Below are 22237 nucleotides of genomic sequence, written 5' to 3'. Positions count from 1 at the left end.
GTAGTGTAGGGGGGTCTGACCTGGGCCTGAACTCCATAGCCCATTGCTGTCCTTTTAGCCCCAGATAGTCCCCAGAAGCGAGGGTAGCCAGGTGACAGCTCCCTCTTACAAGAACAGGGCTCGGGCTTACCCCGATGTCCAGGGGGCTCCATCCATCTCTTTACCCTCCTGGGCCTCAGTTTCCCCATTTGAGGAACGGAATGCTGGAAGAGGCAGACACATACACCTCTAATTATAACTCCTGGTGCACAGCCTGGGCTCAGCTTGGGACAGAAAGCTGCTCATAGCCATGCTGGAGCCTACTGCCTTCCCTCCCCAGGGGGATGGATGCTGAAGATGACCCGGACACAGGAGCGAGACAGAGGCCTCTACTCGTGCCTGGCAAGCAACGAGGCTGGGGAGGTGCAGAGGAACTACAGCGTGGAGGTCCTGGGTACGTCACAGCCCGTTCTCAGGGGCAGCCCGAGAAGCCTTTTCCTCCTGCCGGGAGCTTACGGGCGGGTAGGGCCCAGGACTGCCAGCTCGGGCTGCAGCAGGCAGCCCAGCACAGGAATGCGGGGAGGCCAAGGGCTCGTTTTCTTTGCCCTTGTGCACCACCTCTGAGCACTCGCTGGGGGCTGCTTGAGGCACCGTGGTGGTGGTGAGGACTCAGAGACCGCCCCTGGGCCTGCAGAAGGAAGAGCGGTGGTGGCCTGTCGGTCAGCAGCGTCTGCCCGGGGCGCAGAAGCAACAGGGCTGACCTCTGTCCTGTGTACGTGCCTTCTCGGGGCTAGTCTTAGAAGATTCTTGACTTTCTTTGAGAGGACCTGGCTCGCCTCTGTGAGGGGTCCTTAGGAGAAAGTGGCCTTTTCCAGGGTGCATCAGAGTAGTGTAGGGGGGTCTGACCTGGGCCTGAACTCCATAGCCCATTGCTGTCCTTTTAGCCCCAGATAGTCCCCAGAAGCGAGGGTAGCCAGGTGATAGCTCCCTCTTACAAGAACAGGGCTCAGGCTTACCCCGATGTCCAGGGGGCTCCATCCATCTCTTTGCCCTCCTGGGCCTCAGTTTCCCCATTTGAGGAACGGAATGCTGGACGAGGCAGACACATACACCTCTAATTATAACTCCTGGTGCACAGCCTGGGCTCAGCTTGGGACAGAAGGCTGCTCATAGCCATGCTGGAGCCTACTGCCTTCCCTCCCCAGGGGGCTGGATGCTGAAGATGACCCGGACACAGGAGCGAGACAGAGGCCTCTACTCGTGCCTGGCAAGCAACGAGGCTGGGGAGGTGCAGAGGAACTACAGCGTGGAGGTCCTGGGTACGTCACAGCCCGTTCTCCGGGGCAGCCCGAGAAGCCTTTTCCTCCTGCCGGGAGCTTACGGGCGGGTAGAGCCCAGGACTGCCAGCTCGGGCTGCAGCAGGCAGCCCAGCACAGGAATGCGGGGAGGCCAAGGGCTCGTTTTCTTTGCCTCATCAGCAGCCTCTGCTCTGAGGCCACCTTGGAACTTTCCAGAAACAGCAGGAACTAACCCCAAGTGGAAGGGGGCAAATGTTTTCAGCACCACTCAGCTGCCTCCCTCTGATCAGGGCCTCCCCCAGAAGCACTGGTACCTCCCTCAGCCAGCAGCGAATGTTTATTAAGCTCACTGCCCTGTGGAAGCAGGCACGGGGCGTGGGGAAACCAAGGCACAGTCAATTGAAGAGAGATGCCGTGGGCTCTTGGTTTCCTGCTCCATGGTGGTTCACCCTGAGGGGGCCAACCTCGTTTGGTAACCATCTGTCTCCTTACTTCCCCCAGTTCCTCCTAGTATCGAGAACGAGGACCTGGAGGAGGCAGTCACGGTCCCTGAGGGACAGACCGCCCACCTGACGTGCAATGCCACTGGTAAGGGCACGCACGTGGTTGGCTGGGGGGTGGGGGGGGGCTGGGCGTCTGGCTGCCCACTCCGTCCCCGCTGCTCCTCACGGAGGGTCTCTCTGCGTCTTGGACTTGGCACCACGTGTCTGCTCAGCTTTGCGCTCGCCGTGCCTCTGCCCCAGACACTCTTCCCCACCTCTCACCCAGCTCCAGATCTCAGCTTCCAGGACTTTCCGCAAGGAGTCCTCGGCTGACTCCTGGGGCCTGGCCGATGACCTCCACTGGTCCCCTACAGGCCCCAGTGCTTTCTCATTCCAGCACTGAGCACACTGGACCATGTGACATCGGTGTACCCCAGGTGGGCTTTGAGCTCCTTGAGGACCCGAGGGCAGCCTCGTCACCATGGTTCCCTCAGTGCCTGGCACAGTAGGCTCCCGGTAATGCATGTAGGCTGGGATAGATGGATGGATGGGATGGACGGATGGACGGACCGACGGATGGACAGACCGATGGACAGGTGCATGTGTGTGTCTGTGTATGGATGGGTGGATGGATAGAAGGAGGGAAGGAAGGAAGGACTTGTTTTTCTTCTTGCTTGTCTGTACCAAGCCATCTCTGCCCACTTCCTTGGTAGGGAAAAGGCGATCCAACCACTTAAGAAAGGGCCTGGGCCAAGCCTGGTGGCCGCTTCTGTGTCTTGCTCTGCTGCATGGGCCTCTGGACGGGGGCGAAGAACCCATGTCCTCCGCCCCTTCCTGGAGCCGTCTCCACCCTCTGGGCCAACCCGGTCAAATCCCACTGAGCTCTCACTTGCCTCTCTCCTCTGCGCACAGGCCACCCGCGGCCCAGGGTCACGTGGTTCAAAGATGGTCGGCCACTGGCTGGCGGAGACGCCCACCGCATTTCTCCCGATGGAGCCATCCTGCGGGTCCTCGAGGCCAACCTGTCCAGCGCCGGCCACTACTCCTGCATTGCAGCCAACGCAGTGGGGGAGAAGACCAGACACTTCCGGCTTAGTGTCCTGGGTACGTGCTGGGCTGCTGGGCATCTCCAGGCCACACTAGGTGCTGGCAGGAGGGAGAACCATGTTGACCAGCTCCTGACACACAGCTTCCCACAGAGCACTCCAATTTTTCTTCCAATTTTTCCAAGTTCAACAACAATAACAACGATGACAACAAAATAATAATAATAATAATAATAATAATAATAATAATAACAACAACAACAACAACAGCGGCTCCATTGGTTGAACATGTATCATAGGCCAGGCATTTGGACAGGCCTGATTGGTTGATTCTTCACAACACCTCTAGGAGGTGGGTCATGTGCTTGTCCCCGTGTCACCGATGACTCCTTCTGGGCTATTCGTCTCCCGAGGGCAATGCAGCCCCAACGGCCTTGTCGGGCTGGAGAAACAGGAGCGTAGAGAATGAGAGGGACACAGACGCATTGAGTGAAATCTGTTTCTAAGGGTTGGGGAGAGGGAACCCTGCAGACCGGAAACAAACAGAACCGAGCAGGCTCTGATTAAATCAGTCGGTGCTCTAGATGTTAAGACGCTGTAGGGGAAACCGAGGCAGAAATCGTCCCGCTTCCCCTACGGCATGGCTGAGCGGTAGGAGGGCTGGGGCTCTGGGTTACCCAGGCCAGAGTTCGAGTCCATGGCACACGCCTGGGCTCCTCTGAGCCTCAGTTTCCCATCCGTGCGATGCAAATAGCCAGAGCCCCGCGGCTGAGCACCAACACCCGAGACTTGCTCTCTGCTCACGAGCACCCTCCCTGCCCCCTACCGCAGTGGTGCCCACCATCTTGGGGGTGACCGAGGACAGTGCAGACGAGGAGGTGACCGTGACCATCAACAACCCCATTTCTCTGATCTGTGAGGCCCTGGCCTTCCCCTCCCCCACCATCACCTGGATGAAGGACGGGGCCCCGTTTGAGGCCTCCAACAACATCCAGCTGCTCCCAGGTGATGCCCTCTGGGGGGAGGAGTGAGGATAGAGGTGACAAGTTATCGGGCTGGGTCGGGGGAAGGGACTGGTGAGCCTGAGCTCATGCCTGGGGGTGACCCTGGCCACTGTCCCTCAAGCAGGCACCCACGGGCTACAGATCCTGAATGCCCAGAAGGAAGATGCGGGCCAGTACACCTGCGTGGTCACCAACGAGCTTGGGGAGGCCATGAAGAACTACCACGTGGAAGTCCTCAGTGCGTCAGGCGGCCTCCGGGGGCTGGCCGGGCGGGCAGGAGGCTGCTGGGTGCCCAGAGCCACACTGGTCCTGGCTTCCTTCTGCCACTCGTGCTCATAGAGAGGCCTGAGTCCTGGGAGCCCCAGAAGGGCCCCCAGAGGTCACCTCAGGAATTCCCCTGCCTCGGACCTGCCCTGTCCCACAACCAAAGTCTTTGTCCCCGAGAGAACAGCCCCAGGAGCAGATTGGTCTCCGAGTCCCTGTTCTCTGCTCTCAGGGGGCCCCCCATTGCCTGGGACTGCCCTCGGCGCGACGGGGTGAGTGCGGGTTCTCCGCAGCCCCTCCCCAGGCCTGTTCCTCAGACCCCCTTGTGGTTTTCAGTCCCTCCTGCCATCTCCAAAGACGACCCCGCCGGGGCAGTCAGTGTGAAGGAAGTGAAGACCAAGGTCAATAGCACCCTGACCCTGGAGTGTGAGTGCTGGGCTGCGCCCCCACCCACCATCAGCTGGTACAAGGATGGACAGGTGAGCGCGGGAGCCCCGGGCGTCCTCACACTCTCACCTCTGGGCACCCCCTGGTTCTGCTTGGAACCTTCCGGAAAAGACAGTCAAAGCCCCAGGGCTAACCCAGGGCCTGCCTCACCCTCGACATTGTTTTTAATTTAAATTTATTTATATTTTTTATGGTGACATCCAGTAAGGTTTAGCTGTACGATTTAGCAGCAAGGCAGATATTGCGTTGCGTGCTCACCTCCCATAGTTGGATTTCTTTCTGTCACCGCATATTTGACCCCTTTGACCCTGTCTACCTCCCCCGCACCCTCTGGTAAACACTAGTCTATTGCCCGCGTCCATGAGTCTCTGTTTGTTTGTCCTGTTTGTTTCACCCTTTACATTTTAATAGGAAACCCTAATCTTTATAGGGGACCAGCCTCCTAAACACTAAGCTCTATATTCACCCATCTAATTCTCTTCCAATTTTTAAGTCATTTGGATTTGGTTTTACCACATTGTTGGTATGTCCTATCATCTTTCTGTCTTTTTAAAACTTTATTAAAATCGTCTGGGTGCTTTCTGCCCCTCATTTGCGATCCCCATCACCCCTCTCTCCTCCCCCAGCCCGTGACCCCCAGCGAGCGGCTCCGAGTCCTGGGTGAGGGGCGGCTGCTTCAGATCCAGCCCACGCAGGTCTCGGATTCGGGGCGGTACCTATGCGTGGCCACCAATGTGGCTGGCGAGGATGACCAGGACTTTAACGTGATCATCCAGGGTGTGTGGGGCCTGTGGAACTGGGGGGTGGGGGGCGGGGCGCGGCTGGTGGAGGTGTGTGTCAGAGCTTCTGGGGCAGCCTGGCAGGAGGACCCTTTCTCAGCTCCGACTGGTGTTTCTGGCCCCCTGGCCTGGGCTCTTTCATTAACCGACTTCGTGACCTAGGGACGTCACTGCCCCTCTTAGGTCTTAGTTTTGCCTTTGGAAATGTGGGTGATTAGATCAGGTGGCCTTGAGGGGCTCCTCCAGTTCCCAAAGCCAATGATTTTGTGCCTCTGTGCTCCAGTAAACAAACCAGCTAAAGCTGAGTGTCTGTCTGCCTCCCCTGAAAAAAAATATCACCGTGTCACCAGAAGTCCTTTGGGTCCATTAGACACGAGGTCCAGAGGGCAGGAACCTTATCCCAGTACCTAGCATACTAATCGCTCAGTAGACGCTGGTTGAAGGAGTGAATGAGTTTTTAAAATGCTTGACCTAAAGACCTGGCCCAAACGGTGGACTTTCCCCTCCCGGGGGAGGCTCTTCGAGCAGAGGTGCCTCTCCAGCCCTCAGCGGTGTGTCCTTATGGCTTTGCCCCGTCCCCAGTGCCCCCCATGTTCCAGAAGGTGGGCGATGCCGGTGCAGACTTGGAGTTCCTGTCCCAGGCGGAGGAGGTCCGGGGCGGGGTGACGGAATACCGGGAGATCGTGGAGAGCAACCCCGCGTACCTGTACTGCGACACCAACGCGGTCCCAGCCCCGGAGCTCACCTGGTACAGGGAGGACCAGCCCCTCTCGGCCACAGATGGCGCGTCTGTTCTGCAAGGTAGGCTAGGGCGGCGCAGAGAGGTGGGGGCATCTATCTGCAGGTGGGGAGCAGGGTCATACTCACGTCTGAGCCGGTCTCCATCTGCTTGCTGCAAGTCCTCTGAGCTCTCCCGTGTGCTGCCTGCTGTGTGACCTCAGGCAGGGCCTGTGACCTTTCCTGCCTTTGTGAGCCAGGGCTAAGAGCACTGGTTTTTAGAACAGGTGCTCACCTGGGCTGTGCCCACCTCTGGGCTTCAAGATCTGCAATGTCTTGAAATAATCGGCTGCAGCTGGTGCCTCTCTCTAGAGAGGGAGCTGGTTCCTGTATTGATGTCTCATGACCTTGAACGTGGAAGAACCCCTCCCTGGGCTCTGGACCATACTGAGGTCCAAGCTCAGGGCTCGTGTACCCTTTCGTTTCTTTTTACCTCTTTAAATCTTTGTTTATTTAAGGTTATTTAATTTTTTCAAACAGCCCTTTTACTTTACAATAGTTTTTTTGTGGATGATTTTGAACTAAAAGGCTTTGGCACAGGGCTTAGAAGCACCTGGCTTCCCTGGGCTGCTAACTCAGCCCCCGAGGTGGGCCAGGACCGGGAGGAACTCCAGGCACAGAGCCCTGTAGTGATTCACGGCAGGGATTCAGTGGTCCCGGGGCTTAGGATTCGCCCTGTGGCCAGTGTGGGGCTGTGGGAGGTGGGGGTGCGGGTAGATGAGGTGGGTGGCAAGGGCCTGCCGATAAGCCGGGTCATTCCAGCATCTATACTTTGGCGCCTGTGAAGGAAAGGGGCCTCTTGAGATCTGGAAGGAGCTGCTTGCTGAAAGCCGTTTGCTCCCGTTGGAAACCCCCGGACTGACCCCCTAACTTGCCCTCTCACGTGGATGCCGACCCAAACCTTGGGTACACAGTGAGCTCCGTCACATGCTGACCCCCGGTTCAGACCCTGACCTAGGTTCATCCTAGCCATCAGCTGAACCCTGGCCTCAGCCATTGACCCCCAACCCCACCATTGACCTCTGACCCTGCCCGCTGACTCCTAATCCTGAACACCTAGATTAACTTCACACATCGAGTGACCCCCAGTCATGGCCCCTCTCGCCTTAATACTGGCTGTTGTCCCCTGGCTCTGCACAGAATGAGAGCACACAGGGACCCTAACCGGGCCGCCACTTGAGACCAATTCCAGCCCCCCACAGATGCCAGGGTCTGGCCCTGGCTGGCTCTGGATCACAGAGGGTCCCAGGTAACACCCCCCAGCAAACCTCACAGCCAACTACCGCAGCGCGAAGCCGCCTCTTTGCCTCCTAAGTGCCTCTGCCCAGGTCTCTGGCCCGTCCCTCCGCCCCCTCGAGGCACCGGGCAGCCTCAGCTCTCCCATGTGGAGTCGGTGCAGGTAGACGCCCAGCCAGGCCCGGCGCGCAGCGGCCCTACTGTGCTTTATCTGACCCCCTCACCCTGTGAGTGGGTGGAGCAGGCCGATTCTCTCTGTCTCACATATGGGGGCGATAGTGATAGGTGCCAGGCCCCCTCTTTGCCCTTGCTCAGGGCTCTGTCCCCCTGTTTCCTCAGGAGGCCGGGTCCTGCAGCTCCCCCTGGTACGTGCGGAGGATGCTGGGAGGTACTCGTGCAAGGCCTCCAATGAGGTGGGAGAGGCCTGGCTGCACTACGAGCTGGCGGTGCTGAGTGAGTGGCTGGCCTGGGTCGGGGGGTGGGGGGGTCTCGGGTCTGCAGGCCCCATAAGAGGCCCCCTGAAGGGGGTCGTGGTGGAGAGCGTGTTCAGTCTCGCTGTCCTCAGAGGCTGATGACATAGGGGTTACGAGCCTGGGCTTTGAAGCCAGACGAGACTGGTTCAGATCCCAAGCGAGCTGCTCCCTAGCTGTGTGACCTGGAGCAAGTCACAGCCCTCTCTCTGTGCCCCAGATTCCTTAGCTGCATCAGGGCCTCGGAGAGGTTGGCGGGGAGGGCACAAGGAGCCTTAGCCACCCCGGGTATCAAGTGCTCTTCTCGCCTCCATGTCCCCCACCCCAGCCCCACCTGTGATCCTGGGTGACACGGAAGAGCTGGTGGAGGAGGTGACCGTCAATGCCAGCAGCACCGTCAGCCTACAGTGTCCAGCCCTGGGCAACCCAATGCCCACCATCTCGTGGCTCCAGAATGGACTGCCTTTCTCCCCGAGCCCACGGCTGCAGGTCCTGGAGGACGGGCAAGTCTTGCAGGTGGGGCATCCCCCGACTTGGGCTAAAGGCAGCGGTTGCTGCGACTCAGCACTGCTTGTCTGGGAACCACACAGCCACCATCATCGGGGCCAAATGAGGCTCTTTGCCTGAGAGCATGTGAGATTTAATCCAGCCCACTACAGTGAGCCTTGCAGGCAGGCACAGGACTTCACATAAGCAGCTAGAAATTCTGGTGACACCTGAAAAGGACCGCACCTGCATGCCACTCCTAGAGTCCGGCATGGCACAGGGCAGCCTTCCGCGGGAATGCCATCTGGCACGGAACCACACTCAGCACCTAGGACCTCAGGCAGCACCCGAGCCATCCCGTGTCCAGACAGCTGCACGAGACCTCTGGAGCCCCACATGGCACAGAGCAGCCCTCCTGGGGGCCGGGGACTGTTGTCACCATGTAGTTGGCTCTAGGGAATCGCCCAATACCAACCTCACAGCCTCCAAAGGTCACAGAAAGCCCTCGATAGATGTGGGGCGTACACGCCCATCAATGGAGCCCCTAATTGCTGCTCCATGCAGACAAAGGTGGCTTTCTGAGAGGGTCCTCCTGGTGCCTGGCATGGTGGGCGGGAGCCCTCCCAGGAGTTCCTGCAGAGGGGCCCAGAGCTGTCAAGCCTGTGGGATCTCCTGGGCACCGTCTCCCTGTGCCCACAGGTGTCCACAGCAGAGGTGGCCGATGCTGCCAGCTACATGTGTGTGGCTGAGAACCCCGCGGGCTCTGTGGAGAAGCTCTTTACCCTCAGGGTGCAAGGTGAGCTGTAGGGAGCAGGCAACCCCTGGGGACTCTCCAGCCGAGGAGGGGCTGATGCTCAGGGCTTACTCCCAGTGCAGGCAGACACAGCACCTCGTCCCACCCCAAAGGCCACCACCTCTGTGCCTCCAGTGTCCTAGGCCCTGGGTCTGCATCCAGCGTTTAGGGATCCTGGTCTGGCACCAGCCACCTCCTGGGACAGAGAGCATTTTGGGGACCCTGATCACTGAGAGCCAACCCCAGATCATTTTAAGCAACCACGGAGGCCTCACAGCATCATTATAATGCACTTACTCTGCCCCTGGCATGGGGCCAACTCCTTCCAGCGGGTCTAAGAGGTTAGCTCGATCCTACAGCTGTGGAAAGACTCAGAGAGGTTGCCCAGTGGGGGTCTCACCAGCCCCGAGTTGGCCCTCTGCATTCTTGTGACACATGCACCTCAGTGTTTGTGAGCTCTGCCTTCAGGTGTGGGGCGCCTATGGCCTCAGGAACGAAGGTCTAGGACTCAAACATGAATTGATATTTTGGTTCTGCCACTAACCAGCTGAGTGGCCTTGGAAAAGTAGCTCTCTCTGATCTCCCAGCCCCTGTGCTCTCATCTGTGACGTAACTATGACAAATAGGGACTGCTGCACGGTGATGTTTGAAGGTGTGCCTGGAGCTCATACAGCCCTGTGTGTCACTCTGAAGCTCTCTCTTCCCCTGCCGGGGTGCAGTCTCAAGTGTCTTTCTTTATCCCGGTGGCCACGGGGACAGTCCCACCACGAATCGCAGGCCCGAACTTGGAGCAGGTCACGGCCATCGTCAACAGCAGCGTCTCCCTCCCCTGTGATGTCCATGCTCACCCGAGCCCTGAGGTCACATGGTACAAGGACAGCCAGGCCCTCCCCCTGGGGGAAAAGGTCTTCTTCCTGCCTGGTGGGTAGGCTGAGGCTGGGGCCCAGCTCTGCGGGGAGCCCGAGCTGCCTCCCTGGACCCGGGACTGGGCTGGGGGTCTGGGAGGCACCAGGACTGGTGGTGTGGACCTAGGGGCAGCCCATTTGCTGGTGTGAGGGGCTGGCTCCCACCCCCCACCCCCCGTCCCCCGCCCCATGGCAGGTACCCACACGCTGCAGCTGGCACGGGCACAGCCATCGGACTCTGGGACGTACATGTGCGAAGCTCTCAACGCGGCCGGCAGAGACCAGAAGCTGGTGCAGCTTAGCGTGCTGGGTACGTCCCGTCTGAACCCCCAGCTGCACTGTCCCTCGCTCCGTCAATCAGCGCCTCAGCCGCACACCCCGCAGGGGGCACAGGTGGAGTAGGGCCTGAGATGCTGGCATCCACCAGCAGTGACAGTGTCCATGTTAAGGTCATGGTCTGGATACGCTTGGTTTGAAACTCAGCTGCGCACTTGCTCTATGACCTCCGGCAAGTCGCTCCCCCTCTCACCTGGCCTCAGGCCTCTCATCCGTAGGTGACAGTGGGTATAAGGATTAAATGATGGTATGTAAGCGTTAGCCCAGGGTCTGACGCAGCGAGCTCTGAAGTTGAGGAGAGGGAGGGCCCTTCCCAAGCCTGACTGATCACGAGGTTCTCGGCTTGGAGCCTGTTTTGGGGCTCTTGGTCTTCAGAATTGTCTTGGGGAAAAGCTGGCCCAAACTGTCACGAGCCAGGACTCAGCTGATGGTTCTTTCTAGCCCTAGCACTGGTTCATCCGTTTGTGTGTGTTCACCTACTGTGCAGATACACCGTGCCAGGTCCTGTGGGCTCACAGCTGGGGCAGGGGGCAGTGGGGGCTTCTACACTAGTTCCCTGGAAGAACGGGACCCCACAGAGGGTTCTAACCCAGATGGGGCCTGTCCTGTGTAGGAAACAGCCCAGGGGGGTCAGAGCACCTCCCTGACTGGGGAGGCCGAGGCCCAGAGAGGGTGAGAGGCTTTTCCCAGGTCACCCAGCAGGTCCTCGGCATGCTGGCCTGGTTTATCTTCCTCTAAGTTCCTGGGTCTGTGCCATCCTCTGGGGCGGGGTCCGCTCTGTGACCCCACTGGGCCTCCGTAGGCTGTTTACCTGGGTCTGGGCTGGGTGGGGGGTGGGACACAGGAAAGGCAGCCTCACCTCACTCTGATTGTCTCCTGTCTCAGTTCCCCCCGCCTTCAGGCAGGCTCCCAGTGGCCCCCAGGATGCGTTCTTGGTGAGGGCCGGGGACAAAGCCGTTCTGAACTGTGAGACAGACTCGCTCCCTGAGCCAGCTGTGACTTGGTACAAGGACGGGCAGCCCCTGGTCCTGGCACAGCGGACCCAGGCTCTTCAGGGTGGGCAGAGGCTGGAGATCCTGGACACCCAGGTGAGCCGCCCGGTGGCACGGGCAGCCATGGGAGGCCATTCCAACGTCACCTCCTGGTCCTGGTGAGGCTGGGGACAGCTGACAGCTGTGTGGCAGGAGGTGGAGGCTGCTGCCTCCTCAGCCTACGAGACCCCAAACCCAGTTGATTAGCAGCCTCGGGGTGGGGGTAGGGAAGAGGGGAGAGCGGGAAGAGCCCAGGGCTTCAGACTTGGCTCTGCATCGACTCACGGAATGACAGTGTAGGTCCCTTTCCCGCTGCCTGCCTCAGTGTCCCCAGGATCTAGAAGGTTGGCCTGGGCTCTTCTGGTTATGACTCCGGGGAGGCAGCAGGGGGCCGTTTCCTCCAGGCTCGGCTGACACGCAGGCCCAGGAGGGTGGGGTCGGGCGCCCGTGCACTCACCATCCTTTGGCCCTTCTGCTTCTCAAGGCTCTTGGGAAAGGTCGGGGGATCGGGTCTCCCCTTGGCTTCCTGCCCAGCACATTTGGGGAAATCCTGCTCTGGAAGGTTCTGGGCCCTGGATGTTACGGGGTGCCCTAGGTACTGCAACCCCATTTGCACACTGTCACCACGTGCTCTTTCTGTCCCAGGTGTCAGATAAAGGTCTGTATAGCTGTAAAGTGAACAATGTGGCCGGGGAGGCTGTGCGGACATTCGTCCTCACCGTCCAGGGTAAGCTGGGGACCAGCCTGTGACCATTGCCGTGGGACCCCTAGCAGCGCATGGGGCTGCCAAGGATGGGAAGGGCAGTAGCTGCGAAGAAACGGGGTTGCCGAGTGTTAGGAGCACGGGATCTGGAATCGAAAAGACCGAGATTTGAACGGGATTTGCTTTGTGACCTGGTCCCTGAGCCTCAGTTTTCTCTTCTGTAAAAGAGGCTAAAGGCAGTGCCTGCCCGCTAGGCACACAGCCCCTCGGTCGATGGACTGCCATGACTGTGTCCGTAAAGGGCTGGGCACAGAGCCTGGCATGTGAGCACTGGGATGGGAGCCCGCAGAGATCAGACACTCGGTGGCCTAGGCCATGTCACTTCCATCTTGAGCCTTCAGAGGCCTGTCCCACTGGCCCAAGGATGGAGCATAAATGGCATTTGATTGGATGTGGCTCAAGCTGGGGGTGAGGTGGAGGTGCCTAGGGGAGCAATGGATGAAGGCTTGACCAGGTTTTCTTGGGGTCGGATATGTCAGTTAGGCCTTATAGATTCCGGCAAAGAGACCCCAAAATACAGCAGATTAAATGAGGGAAGCTTACCTGTCTCATCCATAAACCCAGAGGTGAGTGGTTAGGCAGGGGCGTGGCAGGGGGCGGGGTAGCTCAGCTCCATGTGGAAATTGAGGGACCCAGGGTCCTTCCATCTTGTCGATGTCCCATCCCCTAGGGTGTTGTCCCTGGCCATGTGGTTGAAGCCGGGACACATTGCATCCTGTCCCAGCCCATAGGAAGCAGAAAAGGGCAGAAGTAAAGGCCAAGCATTTTTATTTTAAACGAGTGATACATAGTCCCCTCTGCTTGCATCCCATTTAGTGAGAACTTAGGCAGCCAGCCACAGCAGGCTGCAAGGGAGACTGGGAGATATAGTTTCTACCTGAGCGGCCAGGTGCTCAGCTAACATTACTGTGGCAGTTGGGTACGACAGAGTGGGGGACACCGGCTATTGGCCACAAATGGCAGAGCAGGAGCCTCCCCACCAGGCCAGCAGCAGAAGGATCCAACCCTGAGCCATATGGAAGACCATTGCCTGGGGTACTAGACGTCATCCTGGCTGAGCAAGAGAGAGCATTGGGATTGATTTGTGATATCTGTCCTGGCGCAGGCTCAGAACAGCTGGTGCGTGAGCCATGCACTGGCCATCCTTGGGCTGAGGGGACCCCTTCCGGACTCTGCCTTGTGGATGTTTTGAAATAGCCAGCTGCTGGCTCTATTTGTGAATAAAACAACACGTATCTCCATCGACAGCAAAGCGTAAAATATCAACTCCTAGCCGCAGAGAAGGGCCTTCTCAGACATCCCTGATCTGCCTGAGAGGCAGGAAGTGGGGGCAGAGTCTTAAGATTTTGGGAATCTGGCTTCTCTCCTGCAGTGCCCCCAACGTTTGAGAACCCCAAGACGGAGACAGTAAGCCAGGTGGCTGGGAGCCCTCTGGTCTTGACCTGTGATGTGACTGGTGTCCCTGCGCCCACTGTCACTTGGCTGAAGGACAGAATGCCTGTTGGTGAGTTCATCAGAAATTACTTCTCTTTTTACTGCTAAAGGTTCCTTTAATGAAATGACAGCGAAAGCCAAGGGAGTTGCTGGTTATTACTTCTTCTTACTTTGCAAAATCAAAGGCTGGTCGGTCTCACCCCGTATTATCTTTCCACATCGTTGGCCCTTGAAATCCCAGCGTGGGGAACTGCTTTCACGGGAGCCTGAACCCGCAGTCAGCTCCCACGAGACAAATGCAGGGTGGGTGCCGAGTGCCCAGCTGGCCCATCTCTGGGCCTGGCACTGTCCCCCAGAGCTGCTTCTCCGTTAGCTTGGCTCCGTCCTGGCCCAGGCCTCGGTCACCCCCACTCAGGCGTTCGTCCTTGCCCCCTCTCTTCCTGATGACTGTCCGCAGATCTCTGGCCTTGCTGCTGGTAAACGCGTCTGATGCCAACCTTTCCCGTCCCGGCCACCACTGCCCTGCCCACCCCTGGGTGAGAGTGGCAGCCCCCACACGGGTCTCCTGGACCCACTCCAAGCCTCCAGTGTAGGCTTCACAAAAGGCAGAATGGATCTCAAAGCTGAGTGCGTCACTTATCTGTCGAAGATCTTGTCGTGGCCTCAGAACCACAGCCCGCGGGGCTAGGGGCCAGCCCGCCTCTCCCGACCCATCCCACGCCCCAGTCAGCCTCGGCTGCTCTTGGCTTCTCACACGTGTGCCCGTGACCAACCTGCCCTCCCCCCGCCATAACAGCTTTATCGAGATGTAATTCTCATACCATACCACTTACCCATTTAAAGCATGTAATTCAATTATTTTTCATATATTCAAGGACCATCCCCACAATCAATGTTAGAACATTTTTATTACCTGAAAGGAAACCTCATACCGATTTCCCTTTATTCCCGATTTCCCCTCAAATCTGCCCTCACCCCCGCTCTAGGCAGCCACTAACCCACTTTCTGTCTCTCTAAATTTGCCTCTTTTGTACATTTAATAGAAGTGGAACCATATAATATGTGACCTTCTGTGACTGGCTTCTTTCTCAGCGTCATGTTTTCAAGGTTTATCCACGTTGTAGCCTGTGTCGGTTCTTCATTCCTTTTTTTAAGTTAATTTTATGTCTGAATAGTCCATTTTGTGGGCACGTCACATTTTCTTTACCTATTTGTCAGTCAGTGGGCGTCTGCGTCTGGGCTGCTTCCGCCCTTGGCAGAGATGAACAGTGTGCGGTGAACTTCAGTGCAGGTGCACGTGTGGGTGTGAGCCCGCCTTTCGCGTTGGTTCACACCTGGGGGTGCAGTGGCACTGGGCCCTGTCCTCTCTTGCCTCCGGCTCTTGGCACACGCTGTTTCCTCCCTGAAATGCCCAGCCCGGACCCCCTCTGCCCACCTCCGCTGTCACCTGGCTGATCCATACTCACCTTTGAGTCTCAGCTGGGACTCACCTCCCCAGAAGAGTTGCCTGGTCCCTCCCGGCTCTGTCAGGGGCTTCGCGGGGCTGATCACACGGGATTGTACCTGATTCCCTGTCTCTGATGCCCTTGGAACTCCTCGAGGACAGGGACAGTGTTTTTCTCATCTTTGATCCCAGGCTACATGAGTGGACATGTAGTCGTTGCTCGGTTTTGTGCCGAAGGGCTGGATGCACAGAGGAGGATGTGGGCGAGGGCAGATCAGCCTGGGCTGGTGCAGTTAGATCAGGCTTCGGGGCAGAGGTGCGAATGGAGAAAATGAAGGGGTGGGACATGGGAAGCTGGGGGTGAGCGAGCAGCCTGAGCAGAGGCCCGGGGCATCCCCTAGCTGACCGGCCTTAAGGTCAGGGAGTGGCTGGTTCACCTCGATCAGTGGGAACGGTGGGGGGGGGACGGGGGGGTTGGAGCTGGAGTGATGAGGGAGGTGACGTCAGCCTGAGACGAGACAGGAAGAGGACCAAGTCCTAGACACTAAAGAGAGAGTGGGGTCCCTTGGGAAGAAACGTCCCAGTGGAGGGAAATCGGGGCGGGTCGTGAGGACCAGAACATGGAGACCACGGGCCAGGCTGAGGAGGGTGTGATGCAGACGGGACGAGGCGCTGCCTCTGCGCGTTTCCCTTTGAGCGTAAGGTGGGATGAGTGGTTCGAGGGCTCCCTGGGGTCTTTGCAGCTTTGCGAGTGGGAGGGATGGACACCGTCTCAGGGAGTCACCGGACTGTTGTGCTCGGCCCAGTGGTGGCACCTGGGGTGGCGGGCCTGTGCAGGTGAAGTCCTGGCACGTTCTCCATCCCACAGAGAGCAGCGTGGCGCGTGGCGTGGTCTCCCGGGGCGGCCGCCTCCAGCTGAGTCGCCTGCAGCCGGCCCAAGCTGGCACCTACACGTGTGTGGCCGAGAACGCCCAGGCCGAGGCCCGAAAGGACTTCGTGGTGGCCGTGCTGGGTACGTCTGCGTTCTGCACCTTTCCCTGTGCCCTACCCCCAAGCCAGGCCCTGCCACCGCTGGGCCTCACCACAGCCCCCGCTGCAGTGGCCCCCCAGATCAGGAGCTCGGGCAGCATGCAGGAGCACAGCGTCCTGGAGGGACAGGAGGTGCGGCTGGACTGCGAGGCTGATGGGCAGCCACCGCCCGAGGTGGCCTGGCTGAAGGACGGTGGCCCGCTGGGCCAGGGCGTGGGCCCCCACCTTCGGTAAGGCCCTGCCGGTGCCCTCCCTGCCCCAGGCAGCAGGCCCTACCGACCCTCACACACCTGCTCTCTGCTCTCCCTCCCCGTGCCAGGTTCTACCTGGACGGCAGCTCTCTGGTGCTGAAGGGCCTCATGGCTTCGGACTCAGGCGCCTACACCTGCGTGGCCCACAACGCGGCCGGGGAGGACGCCAGGCTGCACACCGTGAACGTGCTGGGTGAGCTGTGAGGGACGAGGAGAGGCGGGCGGCCCCACCGTCCCGGGCCACCATGAGGCTGATGTGAATGCAGGATGCGGGAGACCTGGTTCACGTCCCCGCTGTGCTCACACCGCGAGCCAGGCCCCGGCGTGGCCGCTCCGGGCTCCGCCCCCTCCTCAGACCAGAGGCACCACCACCGCAGCCCAGGGGTGCGGCAGGAGGGCCAGGGATAAAGGAGATGAGAAAGGAGCCGCGGGGGAGCCCGTGCCCCCCAGGCAGCGGCCCTCATTCCTCCCTGGGGTGGATGTGGCAAAGGTCCGGGCATTGGCGTCACCGCCTGGAACTTCCCTGGGAGAAGACTCCTCCCCTCCTCAGAGCCCCTCCCCAGACCCCTTCACTGTCCCCTTTCTTTTCTCTTTCCACCCCCCAGTGCCTCCCACCATTGAGCAGGGGACAGAAGGCACAGGGACCCTGGTGCACAGGTCTGGGGAGCTGGTGACCATGGCGTGCCCCGTCCGGGGCTCTCCACCCATCCACGTGAGCTGGCTCAAGGACGGCCTGCCCCTCCCCCTCTCCCAGCGCACCCACCTCTTGGGCTCCGGCCGCATCCTCAGGTAAGGGAGCAGCTCCTGGGCCCCCTGGCCCCAGGGTCGCAGGCTCCAGACACAGTCTTCCAGCAGCTTGGACTTGTTGACCTAAAAATAAAAGGCTTTCAAAGTGAGAAGCAACGAGCATTTGGGAGATCAATAAGAATAGCCATTGGGGAATCATTAGTTCAGGCAGAAGCCCAAAGAGTGTTGCCATTTGGGGACAAAGGTGAGGGGTATTTATGAGACAGGGCAGGGGACAATGGTATCGACAGAAGGAAGGCACTTCTACTGGCAGAGAGAGCATAGCGACGTTAATTCTAAACAATGTTTTTACTTTTCAGTCCGGTCGTGGTAATAACTGCTTTCTCGTTATCTTTGCAAACAGTTGTTTGGGACACTCTGTTGCCCGAGGCCCCGTCCAAAGGTCATTTTGCCCCATTGGAACATTCCAAAGATTTGAGGCAGAAGATATGCAAGGCCGTTCCTCTGGCATGGCAGTGCCGGCTCTATTTTAAAGTGGCTCCGTTTCTAATATTGTTTACGGGCTTCAAAACACATCGGAATGGTCTTGAGAATAAAAACAATGTAAACAGACAGGTTTATGATGAGGAAAGAGAGAGGACCGCACCCCCAAACGGAACTCCAGAGATGAAAGGGGCCTCTGCCCTTAGGCCCTCACGGCCGGATGAGGGGGGCACAGATCCAGGGGATGCCATCTGCTTGCGCCCGACTCAGCCTGGCCTGGGGTGGAGGAAGTGAGGGAAAGCTTCCTGCGGAAAGGTTCACGAGCAGAGTCTTCGTGCATTCAGCAACATTTACGAGTCCTCGCTGTTCCAGGCCCAGGTCCAGGCACTGAGATAGAGCAGTGAGCAAGACAAAGCCCTCGCCCTCGCAGCCGCAGGGAGAGAGGGCGACGGAAAATAAACGGGCAGAAAAATGAAATCTCACGAGGGATGGGTGCTCTGAAAAATATAGTGAGAGGAGGGACTGGAGGTGGGCGTGGAGAGTGCTGTTTTAGGGCGGTCGGATAGGCACTGAGATAAGGTGACACGCGAGCAGAGCTGGAAGAAGGTGAGAGGCAAGGTGACTGGGTTCTGTGAGGCAGAGAGAGAGCATCCAGGCAGAGGAGACGGCGGTTTCTAGGGCCCCGAGGTGGCCACGTGTCTTCGCATGTAAGGAGCGGCGGGGTGGGGGGGGCGGTGCGGCAGATGACACTGGACCTTTTAAGTCCTCGGAAAGACTTGGGGTTTCCTAAGGAGAGCTGCAATGCCCTGGGAGGGTTTTCAGCAGAAAAGCATCAAGATGTGACTTACATTTTTTTAATTGTGGTTAAAAATAGGCATAATATAAAATTTACGATGTTAACCATTTTTAAGTATAGAATGGCATTAAGTACTGCCGTGCGACCATCTCCAACGTCCCTCTCCAGAACTTTTCATCTTCCCAAACTGAAACTCTGTCCCCATTCGACACGCGCTCCCCAGCCCCTCCCCCAGCCCCTGGCACCCAGCGTTCTACTTCCCGTCTACGGGGACTCAGGCAGTATTCGTCCTTTAGTGTCTGGCTTACTTCACTTAATGTGATGTTCTTGAAGTTCACCCACATTGCAGCAGCTGTCAGAATTTCCTTCCTTTTTAAGGCTGAATAATATTCCATGGTGCGGTTGGGCCACGTTTTGCTTATCCATTCGTTGGTTGACGGGCAGCTGGCCGGCTTCCGCCTTTGGCTGTCATGCATGTTCGTTGGTGTACGAACGTCTCTGAGTCTTCGCTTTCAATTCTTTTGGGTTGTGACTGAGGTTGTCAGATGATTTTTCTGGCTGCTGCGGGGCCAAGGGCAGAGCAGGGAAGGCAGGTGGGGCTGGGGTAACAATTCAGGTGAGAGGAAAGTGGCCTGGGTCAGAGCCAGGTGGTGGAGGTGGCAAGAGATGAGAGACGGGGGGAGCTGAGCTTCCATCTGGGCCCCTGGAAGGCTGGGATGGGCTCGCGGTGCGAGGCATGGGTTCTGTTTGAGCATGTCGGGTTTGAGAGGTTCTCAGACATCCAGGCAGGATGGCAGCCGGGTGTCTTTTACTCCGCTCGTGAGTTCAGGAGATGGACATTTCGGGGTTGTCAGTGAACAGGTAGTATGGGGAGTCAGGGCTGGGGGCAGGGAGTCGGGGACTTTATTCTGGGGGTGCTGGGGAGCCAGGAAAGCGGGTTAAGCAGAGGCTGGACTTGATCAAGTTTGCATTTCGGAGCTGCCCATCTGAGGGACAAGCCTTTGGGCGACAGGATGGAAAAGGGAAGGGACCTTTTCCACTGAGGCCCCTCCCTCCCTCTCTCCCCTCTCTCTCTCGAGGGGTTCAGGATTTCCCAGGTGCAGTTGGCAGATTCCGGCACCTTCACCTGTGTGGCTGCGAGCCCAGCTGGCGTGGCTGACAGAAACGTGACTTTGCAGGTGCATGGTAAGGAATAGATAGGGTTGCGGCATACTCCTGGCCTCCGGCCTTGGGGTGTGAGAATCAGGGCCTTGGGGGTAAACACAGTGACTCTGTCTGATTCGTTCAGCTGCTTATTCATTCATGTCACAAGTAGTCGTTGCGCACTGGTGTGCCAGAGCCTTGCCAGGCACCAGGATATAGCAGTAAGCAGAGGTGGCCCTTGCCGCCAGGAGGTCAGGGCAGGAAGCCACTCTGTAAAGAGACAATCACAATTCCAAGTGACTCGTGCCACCAGGGGAAGGAGAGTGTGCCGTGGGAGCACAGAGGAGGGTGCTTCATCTGGGTTCAGGGAGGACTTCCTGGAGGAGGCGATGTCTAAGCTGAGAATTGAAGATGGGAAGGAATTATCCAGGAACAAAGGTCCAGGGGCAAGGGCCTCCCGGTGTGGAATAAAATGACTTACGCCCACTCTTTTTCCCTGAACAGTGCCCCCTGTCCTGGAGCCGGCAGAGTTCCAGAACGACGTCACGGTGGTCCGCGGCTCCCCGGTGGTCCTCCCCTGTGAAGCCCAGGGCAGCCCCCTGCCCCTAGTATCATGGATGAAGGATGGGGAGCCTTTGTTGCCCCAGAGCCTCGAACAGGGGCCCGGCCTGCAGCTGGAGACAGTGGGAGCTGGGGATTCGGGGACCTACTCCTGCGTGGCCACGAGCGAGGCGGGGGAAGCAAGGAGGCACTTCCAGCTGACGGTGATGGGTGGGTCCTCTGCCCCCAGCACCCGCTTCCCTGGGCCCTGGAGGGGAGGGCGGGCCTCTGGGGGCGATGCAGAGGGCGGTGAGTGAGGGGAGTGGCCTGGAGGCCTGGCTTCGGGGGACTGGCAGCTGGGATGTTTCATTCTCCTGGGGTTGTGCTCCTCGGTCCCCTACAGCCATGTAAAGCAGGGACAAAAGCCACTGAAGTCTGGGGGCAGAGCCCTACGTCTAGAACACCAGATTTTGCAAGTGTTCTGCTGCATGAGGAAAATGTGTCGATCACGTCCTCCCCTCCATGCTGCGTCTTTGTTGGTTTTAAGCAGAAATAATTGTCCCAGGCAGAGGCGCTCATGGATTCTCTCGTTCTTAGCCCCACCCCCACAGTCCCCACCTGCCTGTATGTGACCCCGGCTGCTGTCAGCATCCACGTGGTGGGAAGGTGTTCTGGCCGCAGCCCCCACAGCTGACCCAGGGCGGGGTGTTTTGTAGACCCCCCACACATCGAGGATTCAGTCCATCCTGCAGAGCTGCTGCTGACCCCCGGTGCCCCCTTGGAGCTCCACTGTGATGCCCGGGGCACCCCCTCGCCCAACATCACCTGGCATAAGGACGGGCAGCCCCTGATCAGCCAGGACAGAAAAGGGGCTGGGCAGCTGCTCCTAGTGGAGGCTGTGCAGGTGCTGCCGTCCTGCCCGCTGTGGGAGGTGTCTGGGGGAGGGGAGGGGAGGGGAGGGACCCAGCAGCACCTTGCAAAGTTTGGTGGGGTGAGGATGTGGAGATGACCCATGTGGGCCATGCCCTTGGGGACTCCTGGCCATGTCTGAGCCAAGGCTGATGCAGAAACCATCTAGATAACTCCCCAGCCCAGCCAGAGGAGGGCTGGTACAGTCATTGGGAACTTCCTGCTGGAGGCAGGCTTTGCCCCAGCCCTAAAGCAAGGGTGAGACAGAAATAGAGGAAAACATTCCAGAGAAGGGACTGGGTTGGCTAGAAAAGCGGAATGCCAGGCTCGGCAGGGTCTTTAGCTATGAAGGAAGAGAACCAGGTGAGGAGGTGGGCAGGTGGGGGCCAGAGGCAGCTGCTCACCTGCTCCATCCCCAGGTGGGCGATGCTGGGCTGTACACTTGCCTGGCCCAGAGTCCTGCTGGCGAAGTTGAAAAGAGCTTCCGGGTCAGGATTCAAGGTAGGGGTGTCGGGGTGGGGGCAGGGGACGGAGGTAGGGTGGGACCTGCAGGGCCGGGTCCATCTCTCATGCCTTCTCTGCCCCCCCAGCACCTCCACACATTATTGGACCCCGAGGCCCCCGCTCTGTGGTTGGCCTGGCCCCAGGGCAACTGGTTCTGGAGTGCTCGGTGGAGGCAGATCCAGCCCCTGAGATTGAGTGGCACCGAGATGGCATCCTGCTACAGGTGGGTGCCAGGCGGGGACCCAGGGACACCTCCCTCTGTCCCTCTCAAGCCCCTGACCCTGACCAGACTGGATCCCAGGTGCTGAGGGTCTGCTCTGTGCCAGCATTTGCATACCTGTTCTCCATCCCTATTATTGCTGTCACTCCATGTCATGGACGGGGACACAGAGGAAGGCTGAGATTTGCATGTAGGACTCCTGATGCATACCTGTGTTCTTCCCATGATAACTTCCAGCTGCACTTAGTGGCTGTGTGACCCGGGGCCAGTTACTGAGGCTCTCTGTGCTTGGCCCTGAAAGGGGAGGTTCGCTGCTGTGGACCCCATGATTGTAGCTCTCCTGGTGGGAGCTCAGCTCCTGATCGAGCATAAGCCCCCTCTGCGACCTCTGCGACAGGCAGAGCTCCGGGGTGGGCGCTGTCTCCATCCCACAGGAGTCAGTTTCCCAGGGGCGCCCACTATCCGGCCCCACCGGTTCCTTGGTCCCCCTCAGCTGGTGCCTGGGGACTGGCCTGGCCCCACCCAGTGCTGATGAGGGTCCCTCCACCCTGGGGGGCTCTACAGGCGGATGCCCACACCCAGTTCCCAGAGCAGGGCAGGTTCCTCCAGCTGCAGGCCCTGAGCACGGCCGATGGCGGCGA

General features: G+C 58.9%; 1 protein-coding gene across 1 annotated transcript in view; it reads left to right on the top strand.

The window, feature by feature from the left end:
• HMCN2 (hemicentin 2) overlaps positions 1–22237 on the top strand; it is an 80257-nt gene that overhangs the window by 29258 nt on the left and 28762 nt on the right. The window contains 26 exon segments of the mRNA XM_011370061.1: positions 320–433; positions 1779–1865; positions 2672–2863; positions 3637–3810; positions 3934–4047; positions 4410–4552; positions 5147–5297; positions 5882–6100; positions 7652–7765; positions 8111–8298; positions 8968–9064; positions 9821–9982; positions 10163–10276; positions 11188–11390; positions 11979–12060; positions 13469–13600; positions 15843–15986; positions 16074–16233; positions 16323–16447; positions 16860–17043; positions 19368–19465; positions 19928–20194; positions 20680–20867; positions 21292–21373; positions 21463–21599; positions 22161–22233. Of these exon segments, the coding sequence (XP_011368363.1) occupies positions 320–433; positions 1779–1865; positions 2672–2863; positions 3637–3810; positions 3934–4047; positions 4410–4552; positions 5147–5297; positions 5882–6100; positions 7652–7765; positions 8111–8298; positions 8968–9064; positions 9821–9982; positions 10163–10276; positions 11188–11390; positions 11979–12060; positions 13469–13600; positions 15843–15986; positions 16074–16233; positions 16323–16447; positions 16860–17043; positions 19368–19465; positions 19928–20194; positions 20680–20867; positions 21292–21373; positions 21463–21599; positions 22161–22233 (3744 nt within the window).

The sequence above is a fragment of the Pteropus vampyrus genome, unplaced genomic scaffold, assembly GCF_000151845.1.
Source record: "Pteropus vampyrus isolate Shadow unplaced genomic scaffold, Pvam_2.0 Scaffold158, whole genome shotgun sequence".
NCBI classification, from domain to species: Eukaryota; Metazoa; Chordata; class Mammalia; order Chiroptera; family Pteropodidae; genus Pteropus; species Pteropus vampyrus.
This window is presented reverse-complemented; position numbering and strand designations above follow the sequence as displayed.